Source organism: Peromyscus maniculatus, chromosome 7 (assembly GCF_049852395.1).
Source record: "Peromyscus maniculatus bairdii isolate BWxNUB_F1_BW_parent chromosome 7, HU_Pman_BW_mat_3.1, whole genome shotgun sequence".
Taxonomy (NCBI): Eukaryota; Metazoa; Chordata; class Mammalia; order Rodentia; family Cricetidae; genus Peromyscus; species Peromyscus maniculatus.
In genome coordinates this window covers 111,491,798-111,507,427 of record NC_134858.1, presented here as the reverse complement: position 1 = coordinate 111,507,427, position 15,630 = coordinate 111,491,798, and the positions used below count along the sequence as shown (strand labels likewise).

The 15,630-nt window shown below is 43.3% G+C and overlaps 1 protein-coding gene across 6 annotated transcripts in view; it reads right to left on the bottom strand.

Moving 5' to 3' along the window:
• Positions 1–5,137, bottom strand: part of Ubp1 (upstream binding protein 1) — a 48,811-nt gene extending 43,674 nt beyond the window's left edge. The window contains exons 1-2 of one of the 6 annotated variants that reach the window (XM_076577281.1): positions 5,053–5,137; positions 4,512–4,701 (exon numbers count right to left, since the gene is read on the bottom strand). In XM_076577281.1, the coding sequence (XP_076433396.1) occupies positions 4,512–4,624 (113 nt within the window). In that variant the 5' untranslated portion in view covers positions 4,625–4,701; positions 5,053–5,137. Of the gene's footprint in view, positions 1–4,511; positions 4,858–5,052 lie in introns of those variants that run through there. The other 5 variants (XR_013052982.1, XR_013052983.1, XM_076577280.1 and 2 more) reach the window with 5 other exon arrangements.
• Between the last annotated feature and the right edge of the window lie 10,493 nt (positions 5,138–15,630).

Genomic DNA, 15,630 nt, shown 5'->3' with positions numbered 1-15,630 from the left:
AGGCTAATTTTCTTCACCTGTATTAGATAAGCAAGCCAGGCGGTGGTGGCACAAGACTTTGATCCCAGCACTGGGGAGGCAGAGGCAAATAGATCTCTGTTAGTTCGAGGCCAGTCTGGTTTACAAAATGAGTTCCCAATCAGCCAGAGCTATTATTATATAAAGAAACTCTGTCTTGAAAAACTAATCAATCAATCAAAAAAACAAAAGTATCAGATAAGCAAATTCAAGGGGGAAAAGTTAAGTTTTACAAAATAGAAAATAAGAAATTTCATTCTTATGGCTAACTTTAACATTTTGCAAAATAGCTTTTAGTAAAAAAAATAATAATAATAATACAAAGTGGTTTGTGGTTATAAATTAATAAGGGCTTTCTTTCTTCTTTCCTTCCTTTCTTTTTTTTTTTTGTCTCATGTATCTCAAGATGGTCTAGAACTTGCTATGTAGACCAGAACAGCCTTGAATTTCTAATGTTCCTAAGTGATGTATGTAACACTATGCCCAGTTTCATGCAGTGCTGGGGACTGAACCCAGGGCTTCATGCATGCGAGGCAAGCACTCTACCAACTCAGCCAGCTCCACTCCCATCCTGGAATTGATATTGTAATAAAAAATTAGCTAGCTTAAAAGTCTGGCTGCAGAACACATACCTGCAAAAAGAGAACCAGACCCCTCCCCCAGAAAAAGAGAAGCAAAGGGAATACCGGAAATTTGCCTAAATATGTCCCCAATACCATAAGCCTACATTATTTAATAAAACACGTATAAGGCCATAGATCTAGAAAACAAAAACAAAAACAAAAAAATCCACAATTCTCCAATTTTTTCAAGTTATTGTCCACAAAAGCTGTGGAAACGCTGGGCGGTGGTGGCGCACGCCTTTAATCATCCCAGCACTCGGGAGGCAGAGCCAGGTGGATTCAAGGCCAGCCTGGTCTACAGAGCGAGATCCAGGACAGGCACCAAAACTACACAGAGAAACCCTGTCTAGGGGGTGGGGGTGGGGCTGAGAAACTACCCCCTAAAATAGGTTTTAAGAATAAAATTGCAGCCAGGCATGGTAGCACATGCCTTTAATCCAAGAGGTAGGCTGATCTCTGGGAGTTTGAGACCAGCCTGGTCTACATAGTGAGTTCCAGGACAACCAGGAGAAGGACCAAAACTACACAGAGAAATCTTGTCTCAAAAAAACAAAAACGAAAAAAGAATAAAGAATAATATTGCAGTACTGGGAATGCAGAAGCGCACCTCAAGTTTTGAGATCAGTCTGGGCTACACTGTAAGCTCCAAGACAGTCTTTTACAAAAAGTCTGAAAAAGGTCGAAAGGGCAGTAGATACAGCTCAATTGGTAGCGGTGCTTGGCTAGCTACTATGCACAAAGACCTGGGTTCAATCCCAGCCAGCACCATACAGACCAGGATGTGGTTCGCACCTATAATCAAGCACTCTGGAAGTGGAGACAGGATGACCAAAAGTTCAAAATCCTCAGCTACTCGGTGAGTTCAAGGCCAGTTTGGGCTAAATAAGATCTTTTTCAAAATGAATGAATGAATGAATGAATGCAAGAGAAACAAAAAGTTCTAATACTTTGCCTAAACTGGCTATGGTGGCTTATTCCTATGATCCTAGCACTCAGGAATCTATTCAAGGCAAACCTAGGCAACATGGTGAGCTCCTGGACAACCTGGACTGCATGGTGAGTCTCAAAAAGAAAAGAAAAAAAAAAAGACCTTACCTAGTAAACTCTAATGGGTTAACGTCTTTCTGTACGCTGCAAATATGTGTTGCTCTGATTGGTTGATAAATAAAACATGGATTGGCCAGTAGCCAGGCAGGAAGTATAGGTGGGATAAACAAACAAGGAGAACTCTGGGAAGGCTGGAAGGCTGAGTCAGAAGATGCCAGCCCTCTGTCCAGGGAGCAGCATGTAATGACACTAGGTAAAGCCACGGAAGATGTGGCAATATATAGAGTAACAGAAATGGGCTGAGTTTTAAGTGTAAGAGCTAATCTAATCAGTAGTTAGCCTGAGCTAATGGCCGAGCAATTATAATTAATATAAGCCTCTGTGTGTTTACATGGGTCTGAGTGGACTTTACTTGGGCTGCAGACCAGGTGGGACACAGGAAAACTTTCAGTTACAAAACTCAAGGTCTTTGGTTCAATTCCCAGAGCCATAAAGTTAAGAGACAGAATGAATTTTATTTTAAGACTCCCACAAATACAGTATGAAGAAAAATGAAAAATGGCTTACACACAATTAAAAAAAAAAAGAGCACACAAGGGTGCCTTCAACATGTATGTGATAAAAGAACACCTTGCAGAAGTCAGTTTCCTCCTATCATGTGTGTTCTAGAATGCATATCTGCGAGCTGGGTGGCAAATGCCTTGCCTGCTGAGCCGTTTCTGCAGCCCACCAAACCAAATTTTATCAAGATTATTCCAGTAAGTTCAAGTATACTTCTTAAGCGCTCGCTCTGTGTGTGTGTGTGTGTGTGTGTGTGTGTGTGTGTGTGTGTGTGTGAGAGAGAGAGAGAGGGGGGGGGGGGGAGGGAGGGAGGGAGGGAGGGGGGTGGAGAGAATAGGTACCCAGGCTGGACTCAAACTCAGATGATCTTCACGCAGCCTCCCAAGCACTGAAATTACAGATGTGAGCCACCACCTCAGGCTTACTTTTTGAGCTTAATAGGTGAGAACAAATAACAAAAAGGTAAGGCTTGCTTCTGATCAGATTCCTGTGCAGAACAAGCTGGCTGCTCAAGATAAATGGGGAGAGAGACAGCAAACCAAGGGAGGGAGGCCTATGGAAGACTAATGCCCTTCAGACTTTCTCCTCGTCAGCTCAGTTTCACAATGTCTTATACATGAAGATTTTAAATCAAGGGTCTTGAAGGCATAAGAGGCAAACTCCTCTTGATTTCTCAGAACCCAGTTGAATATGAACAAATAAACAAGCCCCCTCAAAAACTGCTACTGACTTTCAGACACATTGGGAATTTTTGACTAAATGACACGACCAAAACCACAGAAGGAAACAGTTTTCCCAGTGTAGTGTCACTAATGAGAACACAAAGATGCCAGCACAACTTCAAGAATAAGGTCAAAGGAAGGATATCTCTAAGAATTGATTTCCTCTTCAGAAAAATAACACAAAACACAAGTTAGCCAGTTGGCAAAATCACCAAAAATTTAAACAAACAAAAACAAAAAAACCAAGCACAGTTCACAGAAGACCCTAGAAAGAAGTCAAGCTCTAGAAACTGTCAATAAGCAAGCTTTTCAGCAGTCCCGTCCGACTGAAAAACGAGGAGACACATGTGCTCTCCAGTGGCCAAGGGCACTCACTGGAGGAGGCTTCCACAGGAAAGCCTCCTCTTCAGTACACCTCTCTAGGTGATCCCGAAACTTTCAGTAGCTCAGTTTCCTCAACAACCAAGACAGCTGTTCTAGAAAACAATCCACCTCATTTAAGCCCTCAAGTTACACAACTGGAGTGAAAGGAGGTGCCAAGTTTAGGGGTGAGCAGAGACCACACCGGGTTAGATGTGAGCGACTTAATTCTCAGTTGAGCATGCTTTCCATTGCTGCTCCCCACTGTTCTGAGAGTTCTGTGTGGGGCAGAGCCAAGCCAAACTGCTTCAGGGATGAGCTTCGACTTCTCCAGACCAGCTCCGACCCAGGTCATTTCTCATGGGGTATTAACGCTCCTGTCCTCCCCTGGGCGACAGGGAAACTAAGAGAGCTTCTAGAAGCTGCATTTCACACACCAGGCCTTTTCTGAAAACAATATTATACTTAATTCACATCAGTTTCAAAGACCACTCCGTTTTTCACTTCATTGGCTAAACCATACCCTACACAAGTCATATTCCAACATCAAAACAAAGAGCTTCCGGGGCCACAAAGAATTCTTCAACTCTTTCGGGATAAGGCGAAGACATACTTGGCTCCTATCTGTTTCAACCTCTCCCATTTATACAAAATGGAACAGCTGCTGGTGCAGACTGCAGTGACTAAACTATTGTTTGTGGCACAATCTTCAAGCCCTCTGCAAGAGGAAACAGCCTGAGGGGAGTCACTTGGAGACCGAAGAAACCAAGCCAAGGGCCCAGCTTCACTTTCACACTATCAGGAGACTACACAGCAAGTCAACGCGCTCGCCGACCCTCGGGGCTACTTTCATTCACAATATAACTCTAATGTCTCTTGGCTGAAATGCAAAGGCCACCCTAAAAGGCACGGTAGGAAAGGCTACCGTGTTTTCCCACCACAAGCGGTGCCTTTTGTACAAGCCTATCGCAGCTAAAGACTCGGAAATCCACTGGAAAGGAAGTCTCCCTTGCCCCTCTGACCCAATCTCCACAGCTAGAGCGGCTTCCCTGGGCTAGCGGCGGGGCCCAGCTCCAGGCGCCCCCGCCGGGCTCCGAGGCCACGGAGCCACGCGGCAGGACCCCGACCCCGTGGCCCAGGCCCCACCGGGCGGAGGGAGGCAGCCGCGCGCGCCCCTTACCTCATGCTGTAGGCGCCGGCGCCCAGCTCCTGCCCGATGCCGGACAGGCTGGAGTCGAAGTCGTGCACCAGCCCGGACTCGATCACCTCGTCCATCTTGAGCACCCAGGCCATCTTCCAGCCTCGCCGCCGCCCCGCGCAGCGCGGCCTCCGGGTCCGGGGCGAAGGCGCCCGAGCTCCGCGGGCGCGTCCTGAGGGAGGGCGCGGGTGAAGCCTCCGGCAGCGCGGCGAGTGGTCACCAGCGGCGGCCCGGGACGCGGCCGAGACGAGAGCGGCCGAGGCCCAGCTGTCAGGGCACAGCGCGCCGGCCAGCAGCTGCAGCGGGAGCGACCGGGCCGCGGGCCGCGCCGCCCTCCCGCGGCCGCCGGCCCAGCGCCTCATGCGGCCGCCCGCCCCCGGCGCCGCTCCCGCGGCCGCCGCCCGCCCCGCCCCACAGCCCCGGCTCGCATCCTCCCGGCACGCCCGTCACCCACACCCGGGCCGCGCCCCCCCGGCCCTCTGCCCGCCCGCCCAGGCTCCAGCGCCCCTTCGCCCCGGCCAACCCCGCCGCCGCCGCTCCGCCGGCCCGGACGCAGCTTCGAGGCGACTCCAGCTCCAGCTCGCTCGCCGCTTCCGCCTCCTCCTCCGGCCCCGCCCCGGCCCCGCCCCCGCGGCCGCTCCCCTCCCAGGCCCGCCCCGCGCGGCCCCGCGCCTCTCAGCGGCACAAGCGCCTGGGCCGAGCGGAGCTGCCCGGCCCCCACGGCGTCGCGGCCCGGCGGCGGAAGAGGCGTGACCAGAGGGGCGGCTCGGCTGACTGACAGGTCTCCTGGGCAGTCACGGCGAAGCGGCGGGACTTGACTCCCGTGAGCCTCTGCGCACTCGGCTGCGCCACCAATCAAAACGTTCTTCCCCTCCGGAGGACTCCGGGACTAAATTGGCTGCCATAAGAAAGAGCTCATTGGCTCGCACTGGAGGAAGTGGTTCCGGGTCCTACTTCCGTCGATGCGGGAAAATACCTCTTCGCCGGCTTTTCTCTCCACGGCAGAGAAAAGCTGCGACATCTCGTCTGAGGAGTTAAATTAGATCCTGTTGTGCAGAAAATCTTAACTGGCAGGAGAATCAGTCAGTCAGCCCTCCCTAAAAGGCTGCCCAAAGCCTTGCCCCCGAAGAGTCAAACTTTAATCCCCGCACTTGGGAGACAGAAGCAGGCTGATCAGAGCACGAGATCAGCTTCGTCTACTTAGGGAGCTGCAGCCAAGCCAAGGTTACGTGGTGTGGTCCTGACTCAAGCAGAACAAACAAATTGAAATTTACAGAACCCAGACCATCGGGTGACTTTCAGATGGCATAAGAATGTGTCACCCCCACCTTATTCCTTATTCTTGTGCCCCAACACAAAGCATGTAAATTGCTGTGAGGGTTAACTTGAAGAAAACGAAATGTTTTTCTAAAGAAAACAAGAGGCCGGGGCTGGGGAGGTGACTCAGCGGTTAAGATCACTGGCTGCTTTCCAGAAGACCCAGGTTCAATTCCCAGCACCCACACGGCAGCTTACAATTGTCTGTAACTCCTGTTCCAGGGGATATGACACATCAGTGCACATTAAAATAAAATTAAATAAAAGAAAACAGAAGGTCATATAGTTCAGGTAACTTGCAGACAAAGGAAGAAACGGAGATAACCACAGCAGAAAACGAAGGCTGCACTCAGCATGGAAGCTTCCTACCCATTGCCAGGTGCCCCTTTTTACTTCCCACTGAAGGTCTTCTGTGTCTGGTATCCCTAAACATGAAGCTTTGAGGAGAATTGCTCCCCCCCAACTCCCCACACACACACTTATCAGGGCTGATCTTTGATGAGTATTTCTTTTCAACAAAATAGTGTCTCCAAAGTACAGGATTTGAGTAGTGAGCAGATGGAAGTGGGTCCAGCAACATGGATTAGCTAGGTCTATTATTAACTGTTGGAAAGTACAGAAGAAAATAAGGGGAGGGATAATTCTCTGATTCCTAGGATGAATATAATTGTGCAAACTATTATCCCATCTCTTTAACCAATCTATGCACTAAAAAAGTACTCAAACATATGTAGAGCAGAGCCTCTGAAATCTAAGAAAACAGTTGCCAACATCTAAGGTTATAGGGCCAAGAGTGGTGGTGCATGCTTTCCATCCCTGCACTTCAGAGGCCGAGGGAGGTGAAGCCTGGTCTACAGAGTGAACTCCAGGCCAGCCAAGGCTACATGAGACCCTGTCTCAAAACAGCGACTCTTGGGTTAGTTCAGCTCATAGTTCTACTGAAAGACCAGGAGACAAATTAGTGGGACAAATTAGACTTATTCAAGCCCATACCCAAGGAAAATGAGCTTTTCTCTGTAAAATGTTTGTCTTTGGAAGCAGGGCAGGAGGGTTCATGCATGTAATCCCAGCTCCAGGGAGCTGACACAAGAGAATCACAGTTAGTTTGAGGCCAACCTGGGCTACAGACTGAGTTATAAATTCACACCTGGCTCAAAAAAGGTATGTGTGGAGGGGGGTTTGGGTGGGTTGGAGAGATGGCTCGGCAGTTAAAAGCTGTTCTCTTGCTGCTCTCCCATAGAACCTGAGTTTGGTTCCCAGTACCCACATCATGTGGTTCATAACTGTAACTCAGCTCCAGAGGATCCAGAACCCTCCTCTGACCTCTGTAGGCAGCTGCACTCATGCATACATACACATAATCAAAAATTTTAAATCTTTTTCTAAAAGAAAAATGTTCAAGGTCAATCTTGTCTGTCTCAAAAATAAAAATCTACCTTGGGGGTGGGGATTAGATGTGAGGGCTTTGACAGGACACTGTGGGTTATTGTTACTGTGAGGAAAATCCCAGGCTGCATGGAGCCTTCTCTGCAATACTGTCCCTCTCCTTTTCTTTAAAAGTCTGGACCTGAGATCTAGGCCTCCGAGGGTAGCCCCTGCATTTTCTCTTCAAACACATTACTTTTCTGCAAGTCAGTTCGTGAGCCAAGGATGGAGGGTGCTTATAGAGGCCTCGATTGAGATTTAGAGAGCCCAGTGGAAAGGATGGTCGTTAAAAGATTAGGGAAAGGAGTAGGGAAGGAGGCAGCTGCAGGAGTAAGAAATCTCTACCCCAAAAGTTGGGAAAACATAGGTTGTTTTACCTTGATTCCAACTTTAGAGATAGCTCCTGGACCGGGAGTACAAGAGATATTTAGAAGACACTTTTGCTGAGAAAGAGGGGGGGGATGTTTATGCCTGTCTCTTTGTCTTCCAGGAGAGATTTTTCTTACAGAAGAGATTGGAGCTGAGATAATGATAGTTCAGTGATTTGTGGGACCACACCATGACTGGTACTGACTAGATATACACACTTCTTGCCCTCTATTATACCAAAACCTCTGTTATTACCCTTGAATATGGAGTGGGTCAGGTTCACTGGAACACTTCATTTGGTCCTCTTCATAATGTGGTCACATTGAATATATCTCTGCCTCTATCACTTGTCTATTTATTTTTAACCACCACCTAGCTTATTCTTTTATTTTTGAGATTACAATTGTATCATTTACCCCTTCCTTTTCCTCCCTCCAAACATTTCCCTATCCTAAACCATTCTTCCTTTCTTTCAAATTCATGACCTCTTTTTCCATTGTTGTTACATGCATATATGTATATATGCATATATACATATATATATTCCTAAATACATAAGAACAACCTGCTCAGTCTGTATGTTACTTGTATGTATCTTTTCATGGCTGACCATTTGGAATTGGTTAACCAATTGGTGTGCTCTTTCCTGGGGAAAACTATTTCTCCTGCTCTCAGCCTTCCTTCGTTGCCTGTAGTTCTTTATGTAGGATTGAGGCCTCTTGGTCTATCCCTGATCCACGTTAGCATATTTACTGCTGTTGTCCTTGTTCAGCTCATGTTTCGGCAGTCATGTTGGTCAGACTTTATGGATGTAGCTTCTGACCTGACTAGGAGACACAACCTCACAGTAAACGCCTTCATCCTTTGGCTCTTACAATCCCAGTCCCCTCTCCAGCGATGCTCCTTGAGCCTTAGGTACAGGAGTTGTATTGTAAATGTTTGTCCAGGAGTCGTATTTTAAATGTATCCATTGGGACTGGGGATCCACAGTTTTGCATTTTGATTGGTTGTGGTTTTCTGTAATAGTCTCCATCTGCAAAGGGGAGCTTCCTTGATAAGGGGTGAGGACTACATTTATCTGTGAGTATAAGGACAATTAGTGGACTATGGTTAGAGACAATGCTGGTTTAATAAATTGGTAGTGTGGGTTCTCCTTTAAGGTCCTCACTAGCTGAGGGTAGTTGGCTAGGTTTCCAGTGCTAGGCATGATTTCCTTCTTGTGCAGCAGGTTTTAAGTCCAAGTAGAGAGCGATGGGTTACCACCAAGGTGTGTGTGCCACTACTACATCCTTAGGGGTATCATTGTCATGATGGTCATTGTTGTGGGTTGTATGTGTCAAGCTGGTTAGGACTGTTGATTTCTTTCTTCTTTTTGAAGACACATGGTACCTTCTGGTACCATAAAAGCTAGTCTCAGGAAAAAGACATTCAGGTCAGGTCCAGCTCAGGAGCTTTTAGGCCCTGCAAATGAAGTGCACGGTGTCTTCAGCAACAGGGACTAACTTTCCACCTCTAGGGAGCAAAACAGGGCAACAGAAATATCCTGTAATGTTTTTGCAATTTCTTGGACAACTGTGACCAACAACTCAAAAGAGAGTTTCTCAAATCTGGTGTGGGAATTCTTGTTAGATGGTCTTTGGCTCTAGGAGGGAGCATTGTCAGCCCAGATGAGAAAATTTCATTTAAATTGTATGTGTATATGTATACACAGGCTTATGTGTACTGTTTTTAACGTAATTTTTTTATTAATTCTTTGGGAATTTCACATCATGCACCCCAGTCCCTCTCATTTCCCAGTTCCTCTATATCTGCCCCTCACCACTGTATTAGCCTCCCCAAAAGAAAGGTTAAAAAAACATGAATTCAAAACAACAACAACAAAAAAAAACTAAAACCGCTTTGTTCCTCCATCTTTTCCACCTCTCCAATATCTATTCATCTTTCTTAGTGGCACTGGGAGCTGTGGTGTGTCATGGAGTATATCCTTTTGTCCTCTCTACTTTACATGCAAATGTTCATTGTAATGAGTTGTTGGTCTGGTTTAAGGCCTCTTGTTTCTGGTACACTATTGACACTGGGCTCTTACTGTAACACCAATCTTAAAAGGTCTTATTAATAAAAAACCCAGAGCCAGATATTGGGCTGAAAGCTGAAAGACCAGAGAAATAGAACAAGCCAGCCATGTTCTTACCTCTATGAAATCCTCAGCCTCAAGAGGGTGAGTTCCTGTTTCCTTATGCCTTATATACCTTTCTCTGCCTGGCCATATCACTCCCTGGGATCAAAGGCATGCATGCTTTCCAGTACTGGGATTAAGGATTTATGTCACCACTGCCAGTCTGTTTCCAATGTGGCCTTGAATTCACAGAGATCCAGACGGATCTCTGCCTCCCCATTGATAGGATTAAGGGTGAGTGCCACCACTGTCTGGCCTCTATGTCTATTCTACTTGCTGGCTCTGTCCTCTGATCCCCAGGATAGCTTTATTGGGGTACACACTATATCACTACATTTCCCCTTTTTTGTCTAAAATAATAAAAGGTTATAACTAATATAAGAAAAAAATATATACAAGTATATACAATATATACAATCAAGAATTATATTAACAATGTCCAGTCAATTAACATTTGACAGATTCAGAGAAAATACTCCATTATTTATCCTATTTTGGTCAGTCCAAAGTGTTGTACCTAATTCACTTTCTATCGTAACTTGTGTTAACAACCAAAAATATCTTTTGATGTCTTTCAATCTTAGATACTTTACACATCTTTAGTGAGTTTCTTGTCTGAATTTTTTTTGAGACAGGGTTTCTCTGTGTAGCTTTGCACTTTTCTTTCTTTTTTTTTTTTTTAAAGATTTATTTATTTATTATGTATACAGTGTTCTATTTGCAATGTATCCCTGCAGGCCAGAAGAGGGAGCCAGATCTCATTACAGATGGTTGTGAGCCACCATATGGGTGCTGGGAATTGAACTCAGGACCTCTGGAAGAACAACCAGTGTTCTTAACCTCTGAGCCATCTCTCCGGCCCGCTTTGCACTTTTCTTAGAGCTCATGCTGTAAACAAGGCTGGCCTCAAACTCACAGAAGTTCACCTGGCTCTGCCTCCAGAGTGCTGGGATTAAAGGCATGCACCACCACCACCCAGCCTTTTCTGAATTTGTTAACAAGGAAAACTATAACTAATCTTCAACTCCCTCAGAGACCTGAGAAGGAAATAATATTAACTGAGTAAGCAGGGGGTTGGGGATTTAGCTCAGTGGTAGAGTGCTTGCCTAGCAAGCACAAGGCCCTGGGTTCGATCCTCAGCTCAAAAAAAAAAAAAAACTGAGTAAGTAGGAAGTGCAAACAAACGACTTTCAAAATATGTGAGAAATGAGAGAAATGACAGAAACATCTGACTGCTTAGACAGTCACCCGAGGTTCCTCTGCAATGTTGGACCATCCATCTTTGGTCTACAGACCTAGCATATCTGACAGACTCATCTGTGAAGCAGGATTTTCTGGAGGGCCTTCCTACTTTGTCTTGGCAAGGTTTGTCAATCCTTTCTTTTGTGTTCTGCCTGTCCATTTTGGACAGCATACTGTCAGCAGTCCAGGCAAGGGTACTTTCTTCCCAGTGGCTAACTTTTGACACAATGAAAGTAAACTCCATATGGAGTTTCTTTGATGCCCATCATCTTCTCCAAAGTAGATTGGTGCTGCCAGGAGCAGATATGTCTTATTGTCATAAAAAAAGAAAAAAAAATCTATGTTATTAAAATATCTTAGCCGGGCGGTGGTGGCGCACGCCTTTAATCCCAGCACTTGGGAGGCAGAGCCAGGCGGATCTCTGTGAGTTCGAGGCCAGCCTGGGCTACCAAGTGAGTTCCAGGACAGGCGCAAAGCTACACAGAGAAACCCTGTCTCGAAAAACCAAAAAAAAAAAAAAAAAAAAAAAAAAAAAAAAAAAAATATCTTAAATGCCATATTCTTTAGATCTCTGAAGTGTTTGAGTATATCTAAGATATATCTCTTTTTGAGCTTAAAAACATACATAACTACAAATTTGATTGTAATGACTTACTATTAACATTCATTTTTTTATATCCTAATTAGTTGGTAATAATAACTTTCAAGGACTAGTAATATGAGTTACATTGTTAAATGAAAATGAACTGTATAGGTACTCCTTGAACAAGATTAGAAATATATGTACAGTATTTTCTAACAAAATAAATCTCAATTTTGTATCAATATACATAATTTGTATACAATATACAAAAATCCAACCCAACGTAAAATATTTGAAACTAGTAGTTGCTTTTTAAAAGTAGATTCAATAATCTACCATTTTTGATATAAAATTTATACTTTAAGAAAAGTTTTAGCATGCCTTTAATCCCAGCACTTGGGAGGCAGAGCCAGGCGGATCTCTGTGAGTTTGAGGCCAGCCTGGGCTACCAAGTGAGCTCCAGGAAAGGCGCAAAGCTACACAGAGAAACCCTGTCTCGAAAAACCAAAAAAAAAAAAAAAAAGAAAAGTTTTAAAGAGTCAAAATAAAACCAAAGAATTACGAGATTAGTGGCAATAGAATAGTCCCTTGATTTTGGATTTTCTTCTGTCCCATATCAGGTGGCTCTTCTGACATGAAACAGAGATTTTTGCATTTTCTTTTAACAAGCATGCTTAGGTTTAGAGAAAGAGAGAACCATGCTCCAACTCCAAAGCCAGAATTAATTTTTAGTTGAACTAGGACTATGTAAAAACCATTTGCATTATTTGTCTGTAGAGAACAGCAGAAACAAACATTTAGGAAGAGTTAAGACTATTTTTCCTGTTAGACATGTGATATACCAATAGGCCAATTTACTCTTTTTCTTGGACATTTTTTCTGGTTGATTTGTTCTTTTTTTCAGATGTCTCATTTGTCTAATGGTCTTCAGATTCCTTAGCCTTCATTCTCCTGAAAGACAAAAACAAAACCCTTCCCCAACCCTAACTTTGGGGAGGTTCCCTTTTGGTAAGTTATATATGATCAAATGAAAAGCATTTGTACTGGTATAAGTTAGTTTAAATTGAATGGTCATGCTGGTTGATGAACGATCACCTCTTCTAATTAAGAGGCCTCTCTCTTTCAATCAGACCTTTATCAATTTTGATGATAACCATAGCTTTTCTTCCTCCTGAGGAAACTAAAGCAAAACCTCATCCCAAATGTAATACATATCCTGGTTTCCCTTCTGACGTCAGTGCATCTTTAAAGTATACAGGCTGATTTAATTCTGTAGTTTTTTTCTATTATCAAATATCTCTCCACAGCTGTTGTTCCTTTCTCATTAGCATTGAGAAAATTCAAAGTTAATAGAGCATTATGTAATCTATTTCTGGGGGTTTTGTTCCCCTTTCTGTTTATTTAGCATATCCTTTAGAGTTCAGTTTGATCTTTCTATGGCTGCTTGCCCTGTAGGATTGTGTGGTATACCTGTAATATGGTTTGTATGGTAATAAGCAAAAAAATGTTTCATTTTATTAGAGACATATGTTGGAGCATTGTCGGTTTTAATTTGTACAGGAATACCCATGATGGTCATAACTTCTAGCAAATGAGTGAATACAGAATCAGCTTTTTCAGAACTCAGAGCAGTTGCAAATTGAAATCCTGAATAGTTATCAATGGTATGGTGTACATATTTCAATTTCCAAATTCTACAAAATGAAACACATCCGTTTGCCAGATTTCATTCCTCTGAGTACCCTTTGGGTTACTTCCTGCTGGTAGTGGAGTTTGATTGTAAAAAGAACAAGTAGGACATTTCCTTATAATTTTCTTGCCTTTTTGCCAGGTTATGGAAAAATCCTTTTTAAAGCCTTACTATTGACATGATGTGGAAAAATCCTTTTTAAACCCTTGCTTTTTTTTTTTTTATTTATTTTTTGGGGGTTTGGCATCTCCTCTTTTTTTTTTAATATATTTTTATTTTACAATACCATTCAGTTCTACATATCAGCCATGGGTTCCCTATTCTCCCCCCCTCCCACGCCCTCCCCTTGCCCTCAGCCTACCCCCCATTCCCACCTCCTCCAGGACAAGTCCTCCCACGAGGACTGCAATCAACCTGGTAGACTCAGTCCAGGCAGGTCCAGTCCCTTCCTCCCAGACTGAGCCAAGTGTCCCTGCATAAGCTCCAGTAAACCCTTACTATTTGACATGATGTTTTTGATGAAACTCTGAGGCCTCCAGCACATTTCCTATCAATATTGTCATTTCCTTGTGCTAGAGGGCCTGGCAGACCCATATGGATTGAATGTGAATTATACACAAGGAATGATTTCTATTCCTGATTATATCTTATAATTGAATAAATAATGAAATTAATTTTGACTCATCAGGGAAAAATTCAGCAGTTTCAATATGTAAGACCATGCTTTCAACATACTGAGAGTCCTTAACTATGTTGAGAGGTTCCAAAAATCCATTAATACCATCAGAATGGCATATAATTCTATTTTGGGACCGAATTATATGGACTTTTTACCACTTTACTTAAATTTTTTTATTTGTAACCTGCCTTTCCTTGTTTATTTGCATCTGTATAAAATGAATGAGCTCAGATATGCGTGTTTCCCGTAGTACGTGAGGCAAAATCCAATCAGCTCTCTTTATAGGTTCAATTGTATTGCTTTTGGGATATTTGTTGTTAATCTCTCCCCCAATAAAATCTCAACTCTTTGCTGAGATTCACTTTCTGCCCATAATTTGTCAATTTCATCATTGGTTAAAGGTACCATAATTTCTGCTGGGTCTATCCTGCTAATTGATGAAATCTCAATTTCCTTTAGAATCAACTCAGAGATCTTTTCACATAAGTTTTAAATTTTTTTACTCTGTTTATTTGGTAGAAATATCCATTCCAACTTAATATCTTCCCTCTGCATTAAAATTCCTGTAGGAGAATGCACAGAATTTGTATACAATATACAAAAATCAGAATGCAATCAAACTTTGGGATCCACAGTATCCACATGTGCATCCTGTATTTTCTTTTCCACCAAAAAACATTCTCTCTCAGCTTCAGCTGATAACTCTTGGACTATTCAAGTTCTTGTCACCCTCTAAGGTTTTGAACAAATTAATCAGTTCATCATTGTTTTTTATCCCAATAGCAGTCTGTAGACTGGAAATGTCTCCGAATAATCTTTGAAAGTCATTAAGAGTCCATAATCAATCTCTCCTAATTTGTGCCTTTTGGGGTCTATTTTTTTTGTAGACCTACTTTATATCCTAAATAATTAATAAGGAATCTCCCTTTTTGTATCTTTTCAGGAGCAATTTGTAATCCTCAACCAGACAAAATTTTCTTTACTTCTTCAAACATTCTTTTTTAAGGTATCTGCATTTAAATCAGCTGGTAAAATATCATCCATGTAATGATAAATTATACATTTAGGAAATTGTTTATGTATTACTTCCAATGGCTGTCATACAAAATATTGGCACAGGGTTGGGCTATTTAATATTCCCTGTGGGAGAACCTTCTATTAATATTTCTTGGCTGACTGGGAATTATAAGTAGATATTGTGAAGGCAAATTTTTCTGTCTTTTTCTTGTAAGGTTATTGAGAAGAAACAGTCTTTTAAATCAATAACTATGAGAGGCCATCCTTTAGGTAACAGAGTAGGCAAAGGAATTCCAGATTGTAGAGAGCCCATTGGCTGAATTACCTTGTTAATTGCTCTTAGATCTGTTACCATTCTCCACTTACAAGATTTCTTTTTAATAACAAATACCGGAAAATTCCAAGGGCTGGTTGATTCTTCAATATGCTGAGCATTTAGCTGCTCTTGTACCAGCTGTTCTAAGGCCTGTAGTTTCTCTGTTGTTAAAGGCCATTGCTGAACCCATACAGTCTTATCTGTTAACCATTTTAAAAGTAGAGTTGTTGGTGTCTTTGAAAGATCAGCAGCTCTTGTGCCCTGTTCTTGTACAATCTGGATGGTCA